At 37.5% G+C, this 24,560-nt stretch overlaps 2 protein-coding genes across 4 annotated transcripts in view; one reads left to right on the top strand and one right to left on the bottom strand.

The window, feature by feature from the left end:
- Window positions 1-2,239, bottom strand: part of MTNAP1 (mitochondrial nucleoid associated protein 1) — a 15,195-nt gene extending 12,956 nt beyond the window's left edge. Inside the window, exon 1 of the mRNA XM_072645562.1 lies at window positions 2,171-2,239. The gene's annotated coding sequence lies outside the window, so the exon portion shown is untranslated. The remainder of the gene's footprint in view (window positions 1-2,170) is intronic.
- Window positions 131-24,560, top strand: VCF1 (VCP nuclear cofactor family member 1). 3 transcript variants are annotated; one of them, XM_072645565.1, is made up of 4 exons: window positions 175-460; window positions 3,458-3,554; window positions 22,742-22,804; window positions 24,222-24,560. In XM_072645565.1, exons 1-4 carry the CDS (start codon window positions 438-440, stop codon window positions 24,468-24,470), a joined length of 432 nt encoding a protein of 143 aa, XP_072501666.1. In that variant the 5' UTR covers window positions 175-437; the 3' UTR covers window positions 24,471-24,560. The 3 variants fall into 3 exon arrangements, with proteins under 3 accessions (XP_072501668.1, XP_072501666.1, XP_072501667.1); XM_072645566.1 differs by lacking the exon at window positions 175-460 and adding an exon at window positions 3,024-3,137; XM_072645567.1 differs by lacking the exon at window positions 22,742-22,804 and having other exon boundaries at window positions 131-460.

The following is a 24,560-nucleotide window of genomic DNA, read 5'->3' as shown; positions in this document are numbered from 1 at the left end:
CTGTAATTATCAGGAGGAAAACAGGCGAAAATCGCGGACACCTACATACGAGGACCTACCTTCCTCCCTCCCCCTTCCCCACCCCCCCTTCCTGAAAGGTGAAGATCGAATTTCTCCGCTCGCCACACCCCCTCTTCCGGTGGGTGGGATTGCGGGGGCCTCGCGGGTCGACTCAATTGCGCAAGCGCGAGGGGGCGGGCCTACAGAGGCTGTGGTATGGGGAGTGGGGGTGTCGGGGAGACGCCGGAAGTCGTGGTGCTACGGGTGCTGTGGAGGGGTACTCCACACCGACGGCGTAGAGGAAGGCGGTAGTGGGGGGTAGGACCGGAGGGGGAGGGCGTGGGGGCGGCGGTCGCCGCTACCGCCGCCTGAACCGAAGACCTCCCCGCCGATCTCCCCGCCTGGCGACGTGCCGTCGCTCCGCTCTATCAGCTGCCATGAGCGAACGCCTCCGCCCCAGGTGAGAGAAGGGATCCCCCCACCCCCCTTCCCTGGAGAGAGGCCGAAGCGGCGGGAGGCGGGCGGGAGCGGTGGAGCGTGGAGCCGGGAGGGGATGGACCCTGCTCGGGCTCCTTCCGTCCGTCAGTCCGTCCGTGCTGGCGCCTGGCTGCTGGGCTCCGGGGGGCAGCCGAGGAGGCATACAGATTCGATGCTGCTGGAGCCCTGTAGTTCGCCCGAGGGGGACTAATGGGGAGCCTCTCGGCACCCCTTTGGCTCCCCTCCTCCCCCGGTAGGAATTCAGGTGAGCCGCGGCAGGTTAGGCCCCTGGCTTCTTTAGGGAAGACTGAGTCTAACCCTGTGGTCTCACAGCGGGGGCTACGGCGTTGTGTTGCCCCCGGGAGGATGGGGTTACCTCCTGTTTGCTTGATGTCGGAACGAGAAGTTGTGCTTTCCACTGCAAGGGGGAAAGACTTCGACAATGAAGTTGTTCTCATGTGGTAGAGAGATATGTGACGAAGGGGAGGTGCTGGAGTGTTATCCTGGGACAGCTTTGGGAAGAGGAGAGAATCAGCTGTCCTGGGGTAGGTAGCATTCACCATACACCGCCCGTGTCTAGCCCCAGTGCTTGGCTCCCTCCAAACGCTGGAGTTTATTCTTCGGTTTGTGATTAGGGTAGACAGGCTCGAGGAGCAAGTTGGATTTTTTTTTTTTGCCTCCTTTCTGTTGTTTTTATTTCCCTTTTTTACTGCCCTTGCTGAACTACCTTTATACAGAGAGAATCCTTAAAAGAATCAAGAATTTTCAGTGGCTACTACAGTGCAGCGCAGTCTCATATTTATTTGGAGATGAGGGGTGATGGGAAAGTGCCACAGAATGAAATAGAAAAAGATCCAGATGTTTTGAAATCCAGGTCATTCTGTTGGTGTGGATTTTTAGGAGTAGAAGAGACTTTAGAGATCATATACCCTTACTCTCTTATTTTACAGATGAGAAAACTGAGGCCCAGAAAGGTGAAGTGCCCCAAAATCACAATGGAAATCCATAATCAGCTAAGGGTCAAAATTTCATTGAGTAGCAAGTTGGATTTTTTTTGTCTTTCATTAGTGACACCTAATTAACATAAGCTAACACTTATTCAAATGACTGTTTGCCTTCCCACTCTCCACCTCAAAACCAGTTCCTAGAATTACAATATTTCTATTTGGTCCAGCTTCCAGATAAGTGAAAACCTGAAATTCATATGATCAGCATACATGAGTAGTTGATCAGAAAGAGAAGCTAAGAGGCCAAGGATTGAATTGGGGCCATATAGAAACTACTTATCTATAAAGAGATGGTCGTTTTAGGTCTATGCTTTGATGCTATCATAAATAGAGTCAAGGTACTTTCTGTTGTAAGTGGTGAAAGTCTATTCTGTTTCTGTAGTGCTGTTCCTATGTGTGTTGGTTTGCTATTGGGACACTTCCCTCATTTTTGAAAATTCAAATTTTCCAACCAAAGATTTCTCCACTCCAACCCACTCCTGCTGTCATATGGGAAATACATATTGTTGGTTCATACTTGAAACTTCTTTTTACCATGATATAAATGATTTAGGCTTACCTTGCAGTTCCTTAGATTTCCCCTTACTCTGGTAGTTTAATAGGTGCCAAGGGTAGCAGTTTTTAGGTCTATATATCTGGCAGCTGAACTTTTTCCCCCACCCACTTAATGATAATGATAACAATACCTTTGTGTGGCATCCACCTCCAAGGAGTTCAAAGTATAATTGTACCGATGTGATATTCTTCACAGCGCCCTTGAGAGGAAGTAAGGAAAACAGGGACAATTATTCCATTTTTCAGCTAGATAACTGAGTCTAAAAGAGACTTGGCCCACAGAAAATTGGTAACAGAGTTGAAAACATCCGTTTCCACCAGACCAGGCAGAAATTGAGATCGTTATCTGTATTAACAGGGTTTACATTTAAGAGGGAAAACATAATTCAAGGAACTGAGAGATTCAGGACTTAGAGCCTCTTATTCCTTATTTTAGGATTTTTGTACACATTTCTGAAGTCAAGCATCCATAGTGGGAGGCCATACTATATGCCCAAGATTAAATAGTCTTTGAGAAGACTTCACTTGTCCACCCCAGTCTTTGGCTTTCTATCTATAGAAGTTGAACTTTAGATCATTCTTCATTGCAGTAGGAAGAGGTTGACTCTAGAGCAAATCTAACTTAAACTACACGACAAGTTTTGACTACTAAAATTTATTGTTTTTCAGCAGCTATTTACAATCCCAGTAGAGATCCTTTTTCTAAGTGTGGCCCGTACAGAGTACATCCATACTCTTGTCTCTTTTGATTACTTAAATTCCTTCCAGAATACTTGATTAAGAAGAGTCAGACATGAATTTAAAACTTTTTACCAGTGAGCCTTGAAAAACATAAATGGTTTTTTTTCCCCTTCAGAATAATCCAGTGAAGTAACAACTATGTCATAATACTAACTGGTACAAGCAATCTGAGCAATTGGGTTAACAAGAGAAGAGTCTAACCTTTTCAGTGTTTGTCATAGTACTATTGTAAAGTGTTTTAAGGGTAAATAGTGATTGGCAGCCACACCTGGCTTAACTGCCATCACATGGAAGGGAGTAAAATTAGCTAACATGGAATTGTAATTTCAGGGATTGTAAAAAGATGAACTTAATTAGGTAGATATTGATAATTTAGTTATTAACAGTTTAATCCTACCAGTATTCCTGGTAGTTACTTGAAATTTCTTCAGGCTTAGAACAGAATCTAAATAACACTCCTTAATTTCATTCATTATTGCTGCTTGTATACTGATACTGTTTTTGTTATCAGTGCCTAGTGGTACTGTTGTATTTCTTAAGTTACCCTAGTTTTAATTGAATTATTCAAGTTTTGGAGGGCATTTCAGAGGGTAGATGTAAAATTATTTATGTCTTCTTATTTACACTTGAAAAGTCAATAGTTTGCTAATTTTTTTTCCTGAATGATTTAATTTCAGGAAAAGGAGAAGGAATGGCAATGAAGAAGACAGTCATCTCCCCCAGACCAAACGGAGTAGCAGAAACCCTGTCTTTCAGGACTCCTGGGATACAGAGGTAATAACTGGATTAAGTTTAAGGCCCCTTGTTTTTAAAAGCTACCTAAACTAAATATACACATTGTTAAGAGCAACCAAAAGAAATGTGACAGTTTTTCAGAGAAATAAACAAGAAAAGAGTTTCACTTTAAAATATTTGAAGTACTTCTGAGTGTTTTAAGTACCTTGAAAAACAATTTGCTTTCTGCCTTTCTTTGATACATAGTAGGCACTTAAATATTATTTTACTAATGACATATAAACATCTAATAATTGTTCAGTATAGGACTAGATCTACATGGTGCTTCTGGGGGATTTTCCTAATTAAAATTTTTTTTTTTTAAACTTAGGCAGCTGTTTCCAGAACAGCTTTACGAGTAATGAAAGAAAATCCCTTAAAATATGAGGATTCAACACATATTAGAAAAGCTTTGCAGCAGTAATCTTCTGGACACATATCTAAGCCAAACTTACTGAAAGTGGTACTTTGTGTATGGATAATGAACCAGATTTACATGAAAAAGGCTGGTCCATTTTAGGAAATGGAAGCTCACATTAATTAAAGAGAAGGGTTTGAACTCTTGGTATTACAGGTAAAATCATATGAAGACAAACACAACAGCAAAAAAAAAAAATCTCCATATAAAGGTTTGCTAAGCCCCAGTCCATTTATTTAAAATATATTGTTCAACAGAATTCTATCACAACAGTTATTATTTAGCTCATCTAAATTGAATTTGATTTCTATATGTAAAAACTTCCTTACCACTGTATCCAAAAGGTAATAGATGCAGGTTAGAAACACTGTCTAGAAACTGAGTTCCTAGAGTCTTTTAGAATTCTTGGCCTTTTTGTCCACCACCTGTCCTCCTGTACCCATTCCCATTCCCTTGGCGCCCCCAATTTGGATGTACTATCATTTTGGATAATACTAATGCTCTTATGCCTTAGTTAATATTTTCATTTCCTGTGTATATGTCATATTCCCCTATTAGTACCTTTCTTGAAGGCTTATTTAAACTTGCTATCTCCCCTAGTGCTTAGAGCACTGGTTGGCACATTTGAATCAATGCTTAGTACACCTGAATTTATTGAACAGAAAGTGATAGAGTGAATTAGATGAAATTAGAATGATGTGATTTTTGGTGAAGGGGAAAGACCAGTTACTAGGGACAAAATTAACCACGCTAGTGATTGTAAAGAGCACTTGCGTTAAAAATTGAAGTAACAGTAATTCCAATTGCACGCTGAAGTTCCTTTTCAATTAAGTAGGGAAAAACTTGTTGGAAATTATTTGACCTTTTGTTAGTGAGACTCTTCTGCTTTTCAACATTGGTATCACTTTTGCTTCTGCTACATGTGATGTGTTTACATGTGCATCAAAGATAATAGTTTGTAGGTCTGATTGGAGGACCTAATTTTTTAAAAGTTGTATTTATCATCAGTTACCTATTATCTTTTCTTCATTCTGTGTTTTGAAACTGGAAATAACTGGTCTATAGTTTCAAGAGAAATAGAGCTGAACAAGAACTGCCTTAGAGGTCAACTCTTAGATTTTTGTTTTTGTAAAACCTAAATATTTCTTCAGTGTGTATAATTGGTATTAAGGAAGTAAAGGAGAAATTTGCCATTCACTTTTTGGTTCACATAATGCCCAGACACTTGAGTCTCTTGTAATGGTTCTTGTCCCCATCTGTCTTGAGGCTGGACCAGGGTTTCTTCCACACTGCTCAGTGCCAATACAAAAATGTTACTGGTATGAGCCATTTTTTAAATGGGACAAGGAGAGAGTAGATGAAATCAATAGGTAATCCAAAATTCAGAATCAATTAAATTCCCCATTCTTCCTCAAACTTTTACCAGAAATCCTAAACTGGGCCCAAATACCCAGCTGCTTCTCAGATGAAAAGATATTGGCCGCCAGAAAGGAGCTAGAAGAGGAGAAACAGGAAAGTGGTGATCCTCCCATTATCACCAAACAATTGAGTTGCTTCTATTTCAATTATTCTTTGTATTGGTCGCATTAGAAGAACTGAATAAGTTGGGGGTGGGAAACCTGAGCCCTTGAGGCCAATGTAGGTCCTCAAGTGTGGCACTTTGAATCCAATCACAATCCAATCCAAATCTCCTTAATAAAAGGATTTGTTCTGTAAAACTTGGACTCAGTCAAAAGGCTGCACCCAAGGACCTAGAGGGCCACGTGATTGGCAACAGGTTCCCCACCCCTGAAGGTTAACACATTGGGAGGAAGAGGTTGGTATTTAAAGGGAAAAAAATATTGTGCCTTTTTTCTGTTTAGTTTGCTTTCATCTCATTTTCTGCTTTTAGTCAGTTATGCTTTCAGTAATAACTCAAGAGACACTGTTTTCCTTTATGTCTGTCTTACTGCAATAACTTATCAGTTCCCATCATTGCCCTCCGTTGTACAGAAAAGTATAGTTAAGCAAAACAAACACTGTTGGTCATGGATGACTATGTCTACTGAGAGGAGAGTGGTATATGTTTTAACTTTCAGGCCTCTGAAGTCCAGATTGGCCATTCCACTGATCTGAGTTCTGGTTTTATTCTGCTGATGTCATTTTATTTAGTTAATACTGATCTTAAAAAGTTTCTCTGAATTCTTATTTACTGTTACATTTATATAATGATTTCTTCAGGCATTCCTGCAATTGATAGGCACCCATGTAGATTCCTGGGCTTTTGCTTCCAAAGAAGTGCTACCATGAAACAAACATGTTTGTACAGATGGGATCTTTCCTTCATGTCTTTTTGCCTCCTTGAGGTATAGGCCCAAGTATTGGTATTTACTGCCTCATATCTTTTCAAAGTGGTTAAAATACTTTTTTAAAAAGGCACTTTAACTTTTTAGCCTGAAGGGTTTTTTTGAATGATGTATTTGCGTAATAGAAAATTTGAGGATTATTATTTATTACAGTTATTTGTCTTAAAAGTGTTTTAATAAGTGAGTTAATAGATGTGAATTTTAAAAAATTATTATTGGTTCAACTTCTTTGTTTCAGTATCTGGCACAGTTTCTCCATTTGCAAAAATGATCATACTGTGTGTGCTTCTCACAGTTTGTGAACTGCTTCCCTGTATTAAATTTTATGTCTGGAGAAACTTAAGTTCCCACAATCCCTTTGTGTATTTTTTCTCCTGCTCCTTCTCTCTTTCCACCCCTTCCCCCGCTTTCAGCAATATTTAGTATTTCCCTAGTAACTCTTGAAGAGGTAGTCAGAGGTGCTCTGAAGTCTTAGTTAGAAGAGTCAAACTGGTTTGAACAGAGCAGTCCTGTTGGCTTAAAGAGTGCTGCTTTTTATTGGGGGTAAATAGTCTTTCCCACCTGTAGCAGTTGAATCACCAATTATGCTTTGTCCCCAGGGGCAGGGAGCAGTCTGTCCTGCCCTGCTGCCCTGGCTTTCTTATAAGAAGTATCTTTGATTATGATATGCTTTTAGCTGGCTAGATACCAGCCTCAGTTTCTCACTGGAAAAAAGAAACTGAGGCCAAATGGCTTCTCCAAACCTCTACCCAGGAGAACTCAGGAGTACTTTAACTTAAAGCAGTTTTTCCCAAACCATTTTGGCCAGGCAAAGCTTTTTGTACCTGAAATATATTGACAAGCAGTTGTTTTTGCATAACTTTGTCTTTCTTACAAGTAAGCATTTGGTAAGCAGAGTCAGGAAAATTGAGAGTGGTGGGAGAGAAGGAAATTTAAGTCTGTTTTCCTCAAAAAATTTGATACACATTTATTTTTAATACATAATTTAGGAGGAAAAATAATAGCATTAGAATTCTAATTGAACCCCTGTTTGTATTGTGAAGAACATAGTATACAAAACAGTGCTTTTCTAGTTCATGTGCATTAGGTCCTGATGTTACTTCACATATCTTATTTGTGATTTTAAAAATGTAAATATTAATTCAGTCTTGACTAGATTATATTTATACTGAGTATAACTTACACTTAATATGAGCTAAATTAGGTATAGTATTAATTTTTAGCTTTTCTTTACTTTCACAAGGGCTCCTATCTATAGTATGTATTATTTTGGAAAATTTTGAAATTTCCCTCTAGAATTACATATGATGTTGATTCAGGCAAGGAAGGTACTTGTTTTCCCTAGTGAATAATCATCCTGTTTCTTAAAAACTATATTACATCTGGAAAACAGGAGGTGTTATATAAATCCATGCACAACATTTTTTTTTATCCCCCATTGGTGACACAGTCCTTTTTTTTATAGCCAGATAGTGATAACTGACATTGATATAATGTTTTAAAGTTTCCCTAATACTTTACATGATTTCATTTGAACCTTACAGTCCTGTGAGGAAGGATAGGTGTTAGGATCTCATCCAACTCATATTTTACAGATGTGGAAACCAAGACTTGTGGAAATGAATTGTCCATGGTTATTTATTAATAAGTACTGGAGGTGAGATTTGAACCCAAATTTTTACTTCATTTTCACCACTCAGTGTATCTCACACATTGCTCTTGGATAGAAATCAGCTCTGTGTGATGGATCTCACTTTATTGAGAGTTACAGTGAGGAATTCTGGCATCTAAGTATAGACAAAAAGGTCATGTGAGTTGAGGAACTGGGACAGGGATTGGGACAGAGAAGTCTGTTAATCAAATAGGAGGAAGGAGGAACCAAAAATGGAGGCAGAATGTTGGTTCAGAGAATGACAGCAACAAGGATCTAGAGACATCCTGGAGTGAATTTTAAAAGAAGATAGATTGTTGCTTCAATGGTGGTAGCAATGAAAAGAGTTTGAAGGGGGCAGTGTAGAACAAGGATGATGCCCAGCTTCTCCTGGCTCTGTGTCAGTGTGTGTAAGAGAAATGCAGTCTCCAGGAGAAAGCTAGAGTTCAGCCAACTCCAGAAAGTGGACTGAATGATAGAAAGGGACCACAGGATCATAACATTTTGCCTGCAAAGGACCTTGAAAATCATTTCATCTATTTCCTTCATTTTACAGGTAAGGAAACCTTAGCATAGAGAGGTGAAGTCATGACTTGCCTGAGATGTTACATAGATTATGAGTGGCAGAAGTAGGGAAAGGACTCAGGTACTCTGACTTTAAATCACTACCACAACAGAGAAGTTTTCAAAGGGCACAGAAGAAAGGCAAAGCAAAGGAAAGGGCGATAATTGGGAGAGAACTAGGGCACCTGGGTATCATCAGATAATTCTGCACTGATCCTGGCTGTTATGGGGTACTGGGCTAGGCAGCCTCTGTAGGGTATGGAGTGATACAATCTGCCATTATGCACTCTCACAGGACGCCTAAAGTCGTCATGGATTTTGGAAAGATGATAGCCCAGTACTGGGCAGAAGAAGAAATGGAGGGGCCAGTCACTTGACTGGGGTAAGAGAGTGGGATGAAGGTCAGGGAGAATTTGTGCCTTTTGGGATGGTGGCCTCTTCAGCTGTGCCCCATTCACTTTGAGATAATTGTGACTTTTTCCTCACCAGTACTCTAGGTCAGGGCTTCTTAAACTTTTTCCACTCTCAGACCCTTCAGCATTTCTTAAACTGTGGTTTATGACTCCATGTGGGTTTAAGTTTAAGAAGGGCTGCCTAGATGCTAATAACAAAGCTTAGTGGCTTGTTTTATATCTTTCTTCATTTTAAACCAGGAGTTTTCTTATGTAATCTTACTCTCTAATACTACAAAGTGACACTTAAAGATTTCCGCCTGAAAAAGGTATGAGCTATGCCTGTGGCACACCACATTGTAACCCGAATGTCTGTTTCGTCTTCATCCCCAACTTGCTGAGATATTTGACTTAAAAGATCACATTCTGTGAACAATCTGGAAATGAAAATGAGAGGAAAAGAACAGAAAGGACTTACCTCAAGCTTCTGCCTTGTCCCTTTCTTTTCTCAGTAGAGAAAAACCATTGATGTCACAATCTCAACATTCTAAGGGCATTCTCAGTGTAAAAAGTAAAGGATGAATAAACAAAGACCAAGCAACAGCATGATTTCAGAATCCTGTGAAATATTCACTGTGTGTTAGATGTGGTTTTTCAAACAGTTATAGTTTTAAAAGACCGTAACATTAATAAGAATAAAAACCAAGTATTTTAAAGCTTCTTATGGCCTCAGCCATCTCTCATGACTAGCAGTGAATTTGAGAACAAGAACAATGTAGAAAACTGATAAAACCAGCAGGAGTTTTAGGTTGTTTTGGTATGTCTCTTCAGTTTTGAGCTTTTTAAGGTTTTTAAGCCCTATAACCAAATAGGAACCATATTCTAAGAAAAAATTAATTTCAGAAAAATCAAAACTATATTTTCGCAGGTGTTTTAATTTCATTAATTTTTTATTTTCAAACTTTGGTTATGATTCAAGACCTTGGAATCTTAGTAATATATATCATGTCCACTTAAAATACATTAAATTATACGAATATTTATTTTTTTATTTTTTAATATCTTAAATTTAGTTATCATTTGATGTCTTTGTTTTTATCACATTCTCATTTATGAATATATTACTTTGCCCCACCCCACTTAAATTTTCCATTGTAAGCAGATTGAGACAGAAAAACTATTCAGTAAAACCAACCAAAATATTGACTACATTTGACAGTATGTGTAATATTACACATCTGTAGTGCTTCACTTCTGCAGTAAAGGAAAAGAAGTTCCACTTTCTCAGCTCTGCCCTGGGGCCAAGCTTGGGTCATTATAATTACATGGAGATTCATTTCACTTTATTGTTTTGTTTTCATAAATCATTTTCCTGGTTTAAAAGAATTCTTATTTTTCTCAGAATTTTTCACATTTGTTATTTTCCATGGTGCACCAACTCCATTATATTCATGTGCCACCATGTATTTAGCCATGCCTTAGCCAGCTGGGACTTACTTTGTAGTTTTTTACTATGACAAAAAGTGCTACAGTGAATATTTTGCATACAAGACTTTTAATGTTGCAACTGATTATCACATGCTTGATTGTTTTTAAAGCGTGAAGATGTTGCCAACATATTTGTGCAGTTGAGAGTCCCAGTTCTGAAATTGTTCCCTCCCTGCTCAGCTATCTTAGGGAGATGAGGTGGTCATAGAGATAATAGAATTTGAGAGTTTAAAAGGAGCATAGAGGTCAAATATTCCAAGCCACTTATTTAATAGATAAGGAAACTGAGACCCAAATATGTTCAGTTATTTTTCCAGAGGAAAACCCTGTAAGTCACTGGTTTATAGTTTTTACTTTTATACTATAGCTCAGTTGGGAGGAAAAGTTTTGATCAGGCAACTTAATTAAGGAAGGATTGATTTCATATGGCACATAGTATAGTTGATCTGCAGTCTTGCTACTTTCTGTTTTTATTTCATCTTTATTTTCAAACATATATGCCCCTCCACTGCCCAGAGTGCTATTATGTGTTTGTCCTTCGTTGCCAAAGAAGACCATGCCATCAGAGAAATGATGACATGACTTGCACTTGACTTTGTTTTGAGTGAGGGAGGGCTGTGCAGGTCACCATCAGCCTCACTTCTCCTCCAGAGCCATCTGAAACCAGTGACCAGATATTCATTAGGATGACTGAAGATGACCCAAGATGAGGCAGTTGGGGTTAAGGGACTTGCCCAAGGTCACACAGCTAGTAAGGGTCAGGTGTCTGAGGTGATATTTGAACTCAGGTGCTCTTGACTCCTGTACTGGTGCTCTATCCACTGCACCACCAGAGTGTTATTATCCGTTATAAGAAAGGGGGAGTGGACTTAAGCAAAACTAAGGTACATATCAGGCAAGTCTCATAGTATTGCATTATTGCACACCCATGGTCTCCCACTTTTGTAACAGACAGAGAGCTACCTTTTGTTAGGTTCAGGTTTGATTTTTATATTCACGCAGCATTTGGGTTGGGGTTTGTTTTCATTTGGGGGTCTTTTGGGGGAGGGGTTGCTATTCTTACATTTTTACATTGTAGTGTATGTTTAGTAGTTTGGATTAATTTCCTTTGCATCAGTAAATCTATAACCAATGATTTAGTAAATGCTAACGGTGGACTGCTGCTATTTGGCATTGTTGGTATAAAGGTTAAAAGTGAAAAAGTCTGCTTACATTGTATTGGTGGAAACAATATGCACATACATAGAGTTATATGCAAAATACAAGGCCATTTGGGGGAAGGGATGCAGTAGCAGTTTGTTTGTATCAGGAAAGGTGGTACTTGAATTGAGTATTGAAGGAAATGAGGGAATCTGAAATTCCTCTAAGGAGGAAGCTCATTTGAGATAAGGAGGGGACAAACCAGGGCAAAAGCCAGAGATGGCAAATGAAGTACATAAGAGAAGCCAGTTTGGCTGGACTGTAGCATACTTGGAGGGGATTAATGTGTGAATAAGCCTGGAAAGGTAAGTTGAGACCAGATTTTGGAGAGTTTTACATGTCAAACAGAGGAGTATCTATTTGTCCCCAAAGGTATTAAGGAGCCACTGGAGTGTGAATAGGAGGTGTGACATTATCAGACCTACACTTTGGGAGCCTTGTAGAGAATGGTTGAAGTGAAGAGAGACTGGATATAGGGTGATCAACTAGGGAGCTATTACAATAGTTTAGGTAACAGGTGACGAAGCTATCATTGTAAGTAGTGGCTTGATAAGCAGAGAGAAAGGGACAAGTGAGGGATATTGAAGAACTAGAAACAAAACCTGACATGATTGTATATATGTAGTAAAGGAGTGAGGAGTTGAAGATGATGCCAAAGGTTATAAAACAATAACTTAAAGGATAGTGTTGACAGAAATAAGGAATATGGAAGGAAATACTATAAGTTTTTTGGACATGTTGAGTTTGAAATGCCTGTGAGAACATCCATTTCAGAATAATCAATGTGCAGTTGGTGATTCAGATGGGATTAGAGCTTGGAAAAGAAACTCTGGCTGGATATGGAAATCTGGGAATCAGTTGTACAGTGTTAATAATTAAACCCATGAAAATTGATAAAGTCACCAAGTGAGTTATATAGAGAGAATATAGCCATAGGGGATATAATTGTAAATGGTCATCCATCAAAGGAAGTGGTCAGTCAGTATTTAGGTGCCTGTTAAGTACTGGGCACTGTGCTAAGCACTGACGATAGAAAGGCAGAAGACAGTCTATCTTTGAAGAACTTACAATCCTAATGGGAGAGACAACAAAGAAACAAATATGTACAAACAAGACAACCGAGAGAATACAATTTTTAGGAAGCCCAGAAATGAGAATTATCTAGGAGGAGAGGCTGGCCAACACTGTCATATTGAAGAGGAGAACTGTTAGATTTGTCAGTTAAGATACCATTGGCAAAATTAACAAAAGAGGAGAAGGAAATACGTTGGAGGGGATGCAGGAGAACAGGAACAATAATGCACTGCTTGGTGGAGTTGTGAATTGGTCTAGCCATTCTGGAAAACAGTTTTTAACTGTATGCAAAAAGTTAATAAGCTGTGTATTCTTTTTACCCAGAAATACTGTTACTGGTTCTGAATCCTTAAATATCCCTAAATCTATATCCTAAATATCCTTAAATTGGTCAAAGAAAGAAGAAAAGGACCTGTATGTGCAAAACAATTTATAGTAGCAATTTTTGTAGAGGCAAAAAAACTGGAAATTGCTGGGGGGGTTGGGGATGCCCATTAATTGGGGAATGGCTGAACAAATTATAGTATGTGGATGTAAAGGAATGCTATTTGTGGTAAGAAATAAAAGGGGTAGTTTCAAAGAAACCTGGAAAAAGACATGTATGAATTGATGCAAAGTGAGCATGACCAGAACAATTTATACATTTACATAGTTGTCTAGCCTTGCTTTAAGCCTCAAAGTTGGTTGAAATTAGTTGTTCATTTAATCCATTTTCTGTAGTTAATTAGTACTGAGTTCATATTATTATAACTACAGAGATACAGCATGTGTCCTAAGGTTGAGGAAGTACTTTCCCTCCACTTGAAGACTCCATATGTAAAAAATCGCTTTATTTTTTTAAGAAAAAAAGTAAAATATTCCACCTTAAAAATTAGTAATGTGGCACCAAAAAAAACTTGAGTAAATACAAATATTATAAAGACAAACAACTTTGAAAGGTTTAAAGGACTTTGATCAATGCACTGACCAACAATTCCAGAGAACTGATGAAGTATGCTGCCCTCATCCCGACAGAGGTGATGAACTCAGCGGACAGAATGGGACACATTTCATTTGGATGTAACCAAAATGGGAATTTGTTTTCCTTGACTATGCATATTTGTTACAAGGGTTTTGTTTTTCCAGTGAAAAGGGGTATATGTGAGGAGAGAAAATAAAATTTTAAAAAGAGATAATGTAGAATGTTCCTCAGACACTTTTTTCATCAAGAGTATGGAGTAAAGGAGGATAAAGTAGAGGATGATGTCTAAAGGTTGTGAGATGTGAAGGAAAGGGGATGGAGCTCATGGTGAAATGGCCTTGATTTTCTCAGTTAAGTTAAAGTATGAGGTGAGAGTATGGGGTAGGACTGGTATGAGAGTTTTGAAAGAAAAGAGAAGACTTGGAACACAGGCTGTGGAGAGTCAGTTAAGGGAGGAGTCAAAGCTTTGCGTCCTGTTAAAATTAGATAATAACCCTAGTCTACATGGTTGCCCAGCTTTCTCCTGCTCCATCCAGCAGCACATGAATAAAAGAGGCAGATGGTAAGAGTAATCCATAGGTGGGGTTTGGGATAAATGGAGCTGCAAAATGTTGACAACAGGTGGAGAGAGAAATGGAGTGATAATATAGGATATTGTGAACAGGATAAAGGGATTTTAGCTTTTTGATCATGAAAATAAAGCACTTGTGGGTCAATTGCAGGATCAAAGGTGTGACCACTCCTGTGGGTAGCTGAGGTAAAGTGGAGTTGTAGGCCATGGGAGTTGAGTAGTTTGAGGAACTAGAAAGTTAGGGTATTTAAGAGAACATCAATATGTGTTTTGACATAAGTTCTCGTGCTTCTCTGTATTCTTCATAGCCATTTATTAGTAGTATAGTAATGTTCCGTTCCATTCACTTACCTCATTTTGTTTAGACATTCCCTAATTGGTGGTGTTTTACTTTGTTTCTAGCAGAATTATAATCTTAATGACACAATGTCTATAGTAATTCAAACTTCACCTTTTAAACGACTAAAAATTTGAGAAATGCCAGGAGGGGTTTTCTCAAAATCTCTTTTTAGTAGTAAACAGAATTTGTGGTGTCCAAGCTTGCTTTAAACCCTTTCACCTGATCTAATTTCTGCAGTTGTCTTAGTACTTATTGAATTCACATTATTATGATATCAGAGATACATAGCATGTGTACTAGGATTGGGAAACTTTCCCCTCCAAATGAAGACCACATAAAATTCACTTAATAATTTAGAGAAAAATAAAATATTCTACTTTTTAAATTAATAACGAGCCCCCAAAATTTTAGTACATAGAACATTTTTTAAAAAGTGTTCAGTTATCCGTTATGGCTAAATAAAGGGAGAGAGAGACTGAGGAATAAAGGCTAAATAAGAACTAGAAGTGAAGTAAAATTTCCATATTACCTTAAAATACCAATCAAGAATTAAATCTTGTGCTCCAAAGACTACTGAATGATATTACTATTTGATAAAACTGTTAAGAATATCCAAAAAAAGCATTCTGGAAGAAATTAGGTAGCATAAGAGTTCACATTCCATACCAAGATAAGCTCCAAGTAGATGAACTGAGGCAGCGAGGTGGTGCAGTGAATAGAGTGCTGGACCTGAGATCAGGAAGACCTGAGTTCAAGTTTGGCCTGAGACATTTACTAGCTATATGACCCTGGGCCTTGTACATCTGTTTCCTCATCTGTCAAATAGTCTAGAGAAGGAAATGACAAATCACTCCAGCATCTTTAGCAAAGAAAACCTCAGACAGGGTTATGAAGAGTTAGGCATGACTGAGACAACTTAGCAGCAACAGATACATGAATTTCTAGATAGAAAAGGTCACAAAATATATTAGAGGAACAAAGAGGAAAATATCTTCCAGAACTATACCTAGAGGAAGAAAAGTTGATCAAACAAGGGATGGAGGATCATAGGAGATAAAATGGGTAATTTTGATTAGATAAATTGTTTAAAGGTTTTGAACAAACAAAACCAATTAGTTAAAATTAGAAGAGGAAAAAGTTAACTGGGAGGTGGGGGGGATTTTGTAGCAAGTTTCTCTGATAAAGATCTCATAACTAAGATAAAGAACTGATCAGAGCCATTTCCCAATAGATAGTCAAATATTATGAATAGGCAATTTTGAAAGAAAGAAACTCAAACTTTTTCATATTAAAAAAGTGTTCTATTTCACTAATAATTTGACAAATGAAATTAATGAAGCTTTGGGGCTTTACCTTATATCTATCATATTGGCAAAGATGACAAAAAGGGAAAGCAACAGTTGAAATGACTGCAGAAAATAGGTACATTAATCAGTGAAGTGACCAATCACAGTTCCAGTAGACTGATGAAGCATGTATATATACATCTCCTGGCAGAAGGGGATGAAGACTCTAGTTATAGAATGAGACATACATTTTTGGGTATAGGAACATGGGAATTTGTTTTATACTTGACTATACATATTTGTTAAGGTTTTATATTGTTTTCTTCAGTAGGAGAGAAAGGAGAAAAAATAAATGTTTGCTAATTGATTTTTTTCAGTGATTACTGCGCTGTTTGTGGTGCAGACTGTTCTGTGCCCCAAAAGTCATAAATTTTTTGCATCCTCATTACTGGCTCTGCACCCCCAAAGAAGTCAAAGGAAAAGGGTCTATATGTACAAACTCCTTTTTGTAGTAGCAAAAAGTATCTTGAAAACTAAAGTCATGAGAACGAATAACTGAACAAATCATGCTTCTGCACTCTGAGGAATAGCATTGTTTTGGAGAAACCTGAAAACTTCTATGAACTGATTAAGAGCAGAGTGAGCACAATCAGGAAAACAATTACACCAGCCCTGTAAAGACAGCTTTGAAAGACTTTAAAAAATACTGATCAATGAAAAGACCTGCTGGCACCACTGTACCAATGATGAATGAAGCATGCTGCCCAGCGCCAGACACACGATGCACTCAAGATGCAAAACAAAGCATACCATTTGGGGGGTTGACCAATGTAGTAATTTGTTTTACTTCACTATGTAATTTTGTTAGACATCTTCTAGTTTTTTCTTTTTTTGTTTTAAAGTGAAAAGACTGTGTATTGCTTCAGAGAGAGAGAGAATGAGAAAGAATAAGAGAATAGAAGCAAAAGAAAGCCAAAAGAAATCACAGACAACATGCAGGACAGATTTGAAGTTATGTTTGTATTTTAAAAGAAAAGTAAGCCCCACATGATAAAGATTCACAGTTTCATGTTCAGTATTATTCTGTTCTATGGAAATGTTCATTTTTTTGGTTAAATTCACAATTTAAAAAATTCAAAGCTTAAAAAAAGTAAAACTGTTCTTGTGATTATAGGCATAATTTAAATTTCCTTCATGCTAGTAAAGGTCTCCTTACTTTGTTTTGTTTTTTTAATCCTTCCATACCACTCCCTCCTCCTCAAGAACAGGGACTTTGGCAGTTTAACAAAATGCTTGTTGATTTGACTTACCATTCTCCCCTCCAATCTCCTTATAGAATAATTAGCCCCACTTTCCCCCTTGCCAAAAAAACTAACAACCCACAATATACACAGTCCAGTAAAGCAAATTGGCCATATTCAAATATGTATGGCTTGTTTTTAAGTCCATCAGCACTCTGGGATTCATCTTCAATCCTGGGGACTGGTGGCTTATTATATTAATTAGAATTCTAAATTCTTTCAAGATTGTTTTAATGTTAGTATGTAAATTGCTCTAGTTCTGCTTGCTTTGCATCAGATATTAGAAGTTTTGCCAATTTCCTTTGAAATTCCATTTCAGCATTTTTTTATTGGGATAGTAATATTCCCATCACATTTCTGTGCCATAGTTTGTTCTCCCAATAGGTGGGCTCCCCCTTCGTTTCCAGTTTAGAGCTACTATGAAAAGTTATTATAAATACTTTTGTACATATAGGTTCTTTCCTTCTTCCTTTCCCCTCTTTGGGAATAGGCATCATAGTGGTGTAGTTGAGTTAAAAGGGTACGTATCCACAGTTTAGTGCCTTTTTCCAAATTGCTTTCCAGAAAGACTAGACCACTTTACAACTGCACAACAGTGTGCATTAGTATGCTGCTTTTTATATAGCTCCTCCAGCATTTGTCATTTTCCTCATTTGTTGTCTTTGCCACTTAGATAGGCATAAGATGTAATTTCAAGAGTCGTTTAATTTGCATTTTTCTAATTATTGATGATTTGGAGCATTTTACTACCTCCTCAGATCCTTTGACTATTTATTAGGAAATGTCTTTTATCTTTATGAATTTGAATGCATTACTTATATATCTCAATTGAGACCTTTATCAGAGAAATTTGCTGCAAAGATTTTTTTCTCCAGTTCCCAAACTCTTTTCCCACAATTACCTATTTTTAATAAAATGTTCTTTCTAACTGATAATAAAAACCCTATGAACCTTGAGGATAATTACTCTTTTGAGGATCTGATATATAAATTATGATCTCACATTTCAATATTCTGCATTTTTCTTTATACCTGTTGCTCATCTGTATTTGCAAGGGATTCTTTTTCACAGTTCAGCCTCTCTATTGTTTTACCATAAAGGTGTCATGAAAATAATTTGTCAGACGTTGATGGATATTAAAATTTAATCACAGTTTCACAGAGGTAAAGATGAATTTTGGAGCAGCCAGTCTTTGTATAAGCATCTGTTTCTGGCAGAAACTCATGAGATCAGTTATGGAATTGTATGTTGATTGGAATATTATTTTGTGGACATCTACCTAGAATCACTTTGCCCTTGAAGTGAGAGGATTTGTGTGCTATACTTTGTGATTTTTCAGAAGGAAGTCATGCGTGTTACCACAAGACTAAAACTAAGAAAACTGCTTGTGGCCTGTTAATCAGGTAGTGGTAAGTGTATTTCTGAGATTCTCATCATGATTGCTTTGGTCGTCTCTTAAACAATATTAAATCACAGTTACATAGAAATCACCCTCTCTCTTTGGAAGGAGTAAACTTACTATGAGAACAAAATGTAGCCTGAAAAACTTTTACATGACCATTATATGGTTTTTAGTTTGTAATAGGAATTTAGGAATTTATTGCTTGTTGACTCTTAAAATGTCTCCCTTTGACCCAGGAATTACTACTATTAGGTCTGTTTCCCAAGGTGATCAGGAAAAAAGGAAAAGAAAACCTGTATGTTCTAAGATATTTATAGCTGCTCTCTTTGTGGTGGCAAAGAACTGGAAATTGAAGGGATGCCCATCAGTTGGGGTATGGCCAAACTAGTTGTGCTATATGATTGAGATGGAATACTATTTTTCTATAAGAAATGATGAGCTGATTGATTTTAGAAACATAAGGAAAGACTTGTATGAAACAATGAAGATTTGAAATATGCAAAACCTGTAGTAACAGCAATATTGTTCAAAGGATAACTGAACCAGTAACTTATTCTGAGTATTACAAATACACAGATCAACTACCAAGGACCTATGAAGGAAGATGCTGCCTACCTCCAGAGAAAGAATTGATAAATAGAAGTATATACATTGTATGGTTTTACACATATAGACATATGTGCCAGATGATGGCCTGCAATATGAATTGAGGAGCTCAGAATTTAAAATGTTACCCAAAAAGTTAAATAAAAAAGATTTAAAATCCCTCCTCTCCCCTTAGACTTTTAGAATTCAGTTCCATGCCTTAGGAGATCTATTCAGCAAGCTTTGAGGCTGAGTCAAGTATTGTGTTGGGTGCTTGGGATACAGAGATCGAAAGAGAGAGTGACTTCTTCCTCAACCTGCTGACTTTCTGAGGTGTGGAAGGGAAGGGAGTGATTAACATATAGACACATAAGTAAATACAGGATAATTTGAAGACCAAGAGAACTAACAACTTGGAGACATTGGGAAGAGTGTCATAAATTATAGAAGGAGGCACTTATGGGTGAGTGTCCAGAGATGGCTTACTGAGTTCAGTAATAGCTGGTAGGCCAGTTTGCCTGGAACAGTGTGAAGAGGAATAAGTCTGGAGAGCTCTCTGTATTGTTCTGCCCTCTCCCACTAATTAAATGGACTCCTTTTTTTTTTTTTTTTTTGGAATGGGGAGGCAAGGCAGTCAGGGTTAAGTAATTTGCCCACAGTCACACAGCTAGTAAGTGTCAAGTGTCTGAGGCCAGAATTAAACTCAGGTCCTCCTGACTCCAGGGCCAGTGTGCCCCACTAGCTTTTGAGTATTGAGGTGACCTTGATAGTTTGTACACAACAGGTATATTCTTAGAACTGGGAAATAAAGTAAAATTGATTTTGATTTATTCTTTTAGTTCTCAAAACTTCTTAGTGTCTTTGCTTAGGCTCTTCCCCTTCCCTTTGGTCATTTGAGGTATCCATGATCTTCATTCAGAGATTCATCTCTGCCTGTGTCTTTGAATTCTTGTTTCTAGGACCTTCCTCCAACAGTCAGCTTTTCTCTCTCTTTTAGTTCTGCCTCAGTACTAGCTCTTCCCCACATACCTACCATAGCCATCCTATCTTGAAAACACAACAAAAAACTTTATTGATCCATTTATTGCCAGCTGCTTATTGTCCCAAATCTCTTCCTTTTCCCTTAATATTGTGTAGTTTTTTTTCCCCTGAATGTCTGTCTTTGGGCTTCTCAATTCCCTCATGCCCTTGGAACCACCAACAGGTTATGAGAAAGCTTTAGCAGGTGAGCTTTTATGAACTATCTTGCCTGTAATTGCTATCATATAATTTCGATCACTCCCAAACCTTTAATGACTGCCTCACTGCAAATCACTCTTAAGCCTCATATCTCTAGTCCTGCCCTCTCTGACCTTCAGATCTACATTCCTGTTTGCAAGGTGATTTGTCAGCACCTCACACTCAGGATGTGAAATCAAAAGAGTACTAAATGTGAGATCAGTAGACCTTGGGTAAGTCACTAAGTCTGTTTCCCCATTTATAAAATGAAGAAATTCTTAGAATCCCTGGTCTCCTTCAGAGGTCACTTCTAGCAGCTATGAAACCTTTCCCAACTCATTGGTGTCTTCCCCATTTAACTCATATTTACTTTTATGTATTTTGGATCTATTTATATGTGTGCATATTGTTTTCCCTGGTAGAATATAAGCTCCTTGGGGGAGGGGAATATTTTATATTCCCAGTATTTTTGTATTCCCAGTGCCATTAATAAATGTTTGTTGATTAATTGACTAGGGGACCTCTTAAGTCCCTTTCATCTCTGAATGTATGATCTTAGATCCTGGACAGAGCTTATGTTTTCCCTTAAACTTTTCATTCATTCATTAATTTTACTCAGTAACTCCTCTCTCATACTTAACCATTTTGTTCTGTGACAGACACTACTAGTCATTCTGCCTAATTCTCCCATGTTTGAATGTTTGGGAGTGAGGAGTGGGATGATCTTTTTAGTCTTTATTCCCTCTCATGGCTGATCATTTTATAATTTATACTGTAAGTGCTTGATCTCGTTTGTCCCAACGTTGAGGTATAGGTATTATTATTATCTCTCTTGTGTAGATGAGGAAACTGAAGCTGAGACAGGCTAAGTGACTTGCCTAGGGTCACACAGCTAGGAAGTGGCAAGATTTGAACTCAAGTCTTCCTGACTCCAGGACTGTATTCACTTCACCACCTAGCTGTCATGACATTTACCATGTTGTGACCATTTTACTTTCTTAACATCTTACATAATATGTCCTTTCTTGTAGCCATCATTGTCATTACCACCTGCCTGGGCTAGTAGAACTTCTCTCCTCTGCTTTTATCTATCCATATTAACTGCCAGAAAATCTATCTCATGCCTAGGTCATGTCATTCTATTAGTCATTAACTCTAAATTGCCTACAAACTTCAATTTTGTGCCTTTGAGGTGTTTAACCTTGCCTTTCAAGCCTTCTCTCATTCATTGCCCTGTACTCTCTGCTCCAGCAAAACTGAATACTTTCTGTCCTTGTTCATTCCACCTCCATACGCTTGTGGGATATTCTCTTTTGTCCAGAATGTATAGCTTCCCTTACCTTCTGCCCATTTATTATTTCTACTTATTTTTTAAAGTCCAATTCGCATGGTATTGCCTTTATTTACTGAGCTTTTCTTGTATCTGGCTTGCATCTGCCTTGCATCTGATATCCTTTGCTTTTTGCCCCTCTTTAATGCTAATACTACATATTATAGTTGGACTTGTCTTATAAACTACATGATAGTGACCCATTTCCCACAGCATGGTGCTTTGCACATTGTGGATCCTTAATAAATGTTTATTGATTTGTACAATTTTGGGTTAAAGGCAATTCTGAATCAGTTCAGAACTGTATTGCATGTTTCACTTAAATCCTTAATTGGTTCCAGGAAAATGTAAGATAGGTGAAGTAACATGCTTCGTTCCACAGGAAGAATGTTACAAATGAGTGATTGAATTTGGCTATGATGTATAATATGATTTAATGGTGAAACAGTGTTTCTTGAGGACAACTCTGAGGGTGGGGTATGTTTGTAGAGACTATTTTTAAAAGAATGACAAAAAGTTTAACAGGATTATAGAAATCTTAGAAATAATTCTATCTAAGTGTAACTTTCACATAATCCCTGTAGAAAATTGTTATCAAGTAGAGAATATCATACAGACCTTTCTTTTCATAGATAAAAAATATTAATTAGATGCATTCATTTGTGTATAGTGCACCTCCAAAATGCTTTTAGGAATTGAGAAGTTTGAAAGATTGAATGTTCTCCCCAATTTTATTTATGCTATTATAATTGGATTTTTTTTCATAGTTTAAGGACCATGTTATAAATTCAGAAATAGTTGATCTAAATTAATGAGATCTTTTGGCATGGAGTATTTTCAGTGGTACTCAAGTGTATGAGTTAAATTGAATTTGGGTTGAAGTTTACTTTGTTCAGGGGTATTTTGTTTTTACTTATTCAAATCTTTCTTTTGCAATTTTGAAATAGACATTACCATTTCACCAAGAATTACCAAATTCGTCATTACAATTGTAGACTTTGATATAATTTAAGATGAAAACTTGATTAGAAACTGATTATAGTTCTCACCTTAATTTTCAGACAGCACCCGTAACGAAAAACAGTAAAGAAAACAGACTAAGAGGAAACAAAGTGTTCTGTGCGGTGGGTTTCTTATCCAGTGTAGTAGCAAACTTACTTTGTGACTACCATTCTTTAACCTAGGGGCCTATTCAAATGGAGTCCTGAGCATATATAATCTAGGATATATATTCCTGTAGTGACAATATTGTCTTATTTTGACTTGCTAAGTTTTAAATTATGTATAAAGTCCACATCTGTATGAACTTCATTTTTACAGCTAACAATACTGTCACTTCTTATGGTGGATAAATTCTTCAACCTGTCTTCATATGGCTTAATTTTCTTGAACTTAAAAAGAACTTTATCTTCATCTCTCTGAATTTGCTTGGCTTCTTGTAGTAAAAATTGGTGTAACACGTTGAATAGACACAGATGACTGGTGGAACATATGTTTTGTTCTCTTTCCCTAATATTGTCATCCATGCTATTACAAATGGTCATGCATATATATTGAACTTGACATGATTAAAACTTATTTTTATTGTTTTAATTATACGTGTCGATGACATTTCGAATTTAAATGGTAGATAGCCATTATTTAGCAACTCTTATGAAAGAGCAGCAAAACAAGTTTCTTTAAATATCCTCATTTCTGCCTATCTCTCAAGGAATTCAAAGGAGAATACAGATTGAAAGGAGATCATAAATTTAAATTTTCATTGTATATAGTATCATTACTAAATCTCTAAATTTCTTAGGTTTTCTTTCCTTGCTCTGTTGATAGTATTGGCATGCTTTTTAAGGTTTTTGATACTGGTTTGTTAAATTTTGAATCTTAGGAATGGAATAAATGTTCCTAACCTAGTTACTTGGGGTTATTTAAGAAGTATAATAACCTAATTTTGAAATGAGTTCTGTTGGAAGACCTCTTTTTAGAGACCTAATATTCAGAATCAGATCTGATAATGATGTCAGATATTGTTCCATATGACAGCAGGAGGCACTGAGTCAGCTGAGTTCAGTTTAGAAGGGAGGAAGCAAGTGGCAAAATTAATGGCAAACAGGAATGCCAGTTTTTTACACAGACTTCTGAAATTATATTAAAGATTGAGCAAAATACACTTCTTGGATTATCATAGTAGTACAGTGTAGTTCATGACCAGGTAAGAACTACAAAATTGTGGCAAAAATTGCTTTTTTACTTTCACTTTTTTTGCCTCTTTCCTTTTCTTCCTTCCTTTCATTCTTCCTTCCTTCCTTTCTTTGATGATGGTTAGAATGTTACTGATACTATAACCTGCTCCCAGTGATTGACATGTTCCCTGGAGGTCCAGAATTTCCTTTTTACACAGTAGCTGTTGGAATGGGTGGCAAAAGTAGTATGTCAGAAGTATTAAGGGGAATAAAGGGGTTTTTCTAAATGTTCTGAGTATAAAAGAACAAGCAGAGTTAATATTATTGCCATTAACCTTCTTCTGTCTTTTCTCTTGTTTTCTAGTCTTCAAGCAGTGACAGTGGTGGTAGCAGCAGCAGCAGCAGTAGTACCAGCAGCAGCATCAATAGCCCAGACAGGGGAAGTGTTCAAGAAAGCAGCTTAAACCAGATAATTACCGGATCCAGCCCTAATACCCCTCAGTCCTTACAGGAGCAGTCTGCACTATGCCAAGGCCCTTACTTCCACATCAACCAGATTCTGAAGGAGGCACACTTTTATAGCCTACAGCACCGAGGACGACCTCCTACATGATGAACTAGCAGTTCCTTGCCTTCTGTGAAGGGACAGCACTGTGCAGATTTGATATTTCAACTTAAAAATTTGTTAAAAAATTGCACAAAA

The sequence above is a fragment of the Notamacropus eugenii genome, chromosome 2, assembly GCF_028372415.1.
Source record: "Notamacropus eugenii isolate mMacEug1 chromosome 2, mMacEug1.pri_v2, whole genome shotgun sequence".
Classification (NCBI taxonomy): domain Eukaryota; kingdom Metazoa; phylum Chordata; class Mammalia; order Diprotodontia; family Macropodidae; genus Notamacropus; species Notamacropus eugenii.
This window is presented reverse-complemented; position numbering and strand designations above follow the sequence as displayed.

Coding starts and splice junctions, on each gene's coding strand:
- VCF1 (XM_072645565.1), top strand. CDS start 438: ATGAGCGAACGCCTCCGCCCCAG. Junction 461..3,457: donor AGCGAACGCCTCCGCCCCAG/GTGAGAGAAGGG, acceptor ATTTAATTTCAG/GAAAAGGAGAAGGAATGGCA. Junction 3,555..22,741: donor AGGACTCCTGGGATACAGAG/GTAATAACTGGA, acceptor CTTAATTTTCAG/ACAGCACCCGTAACGAAAAA.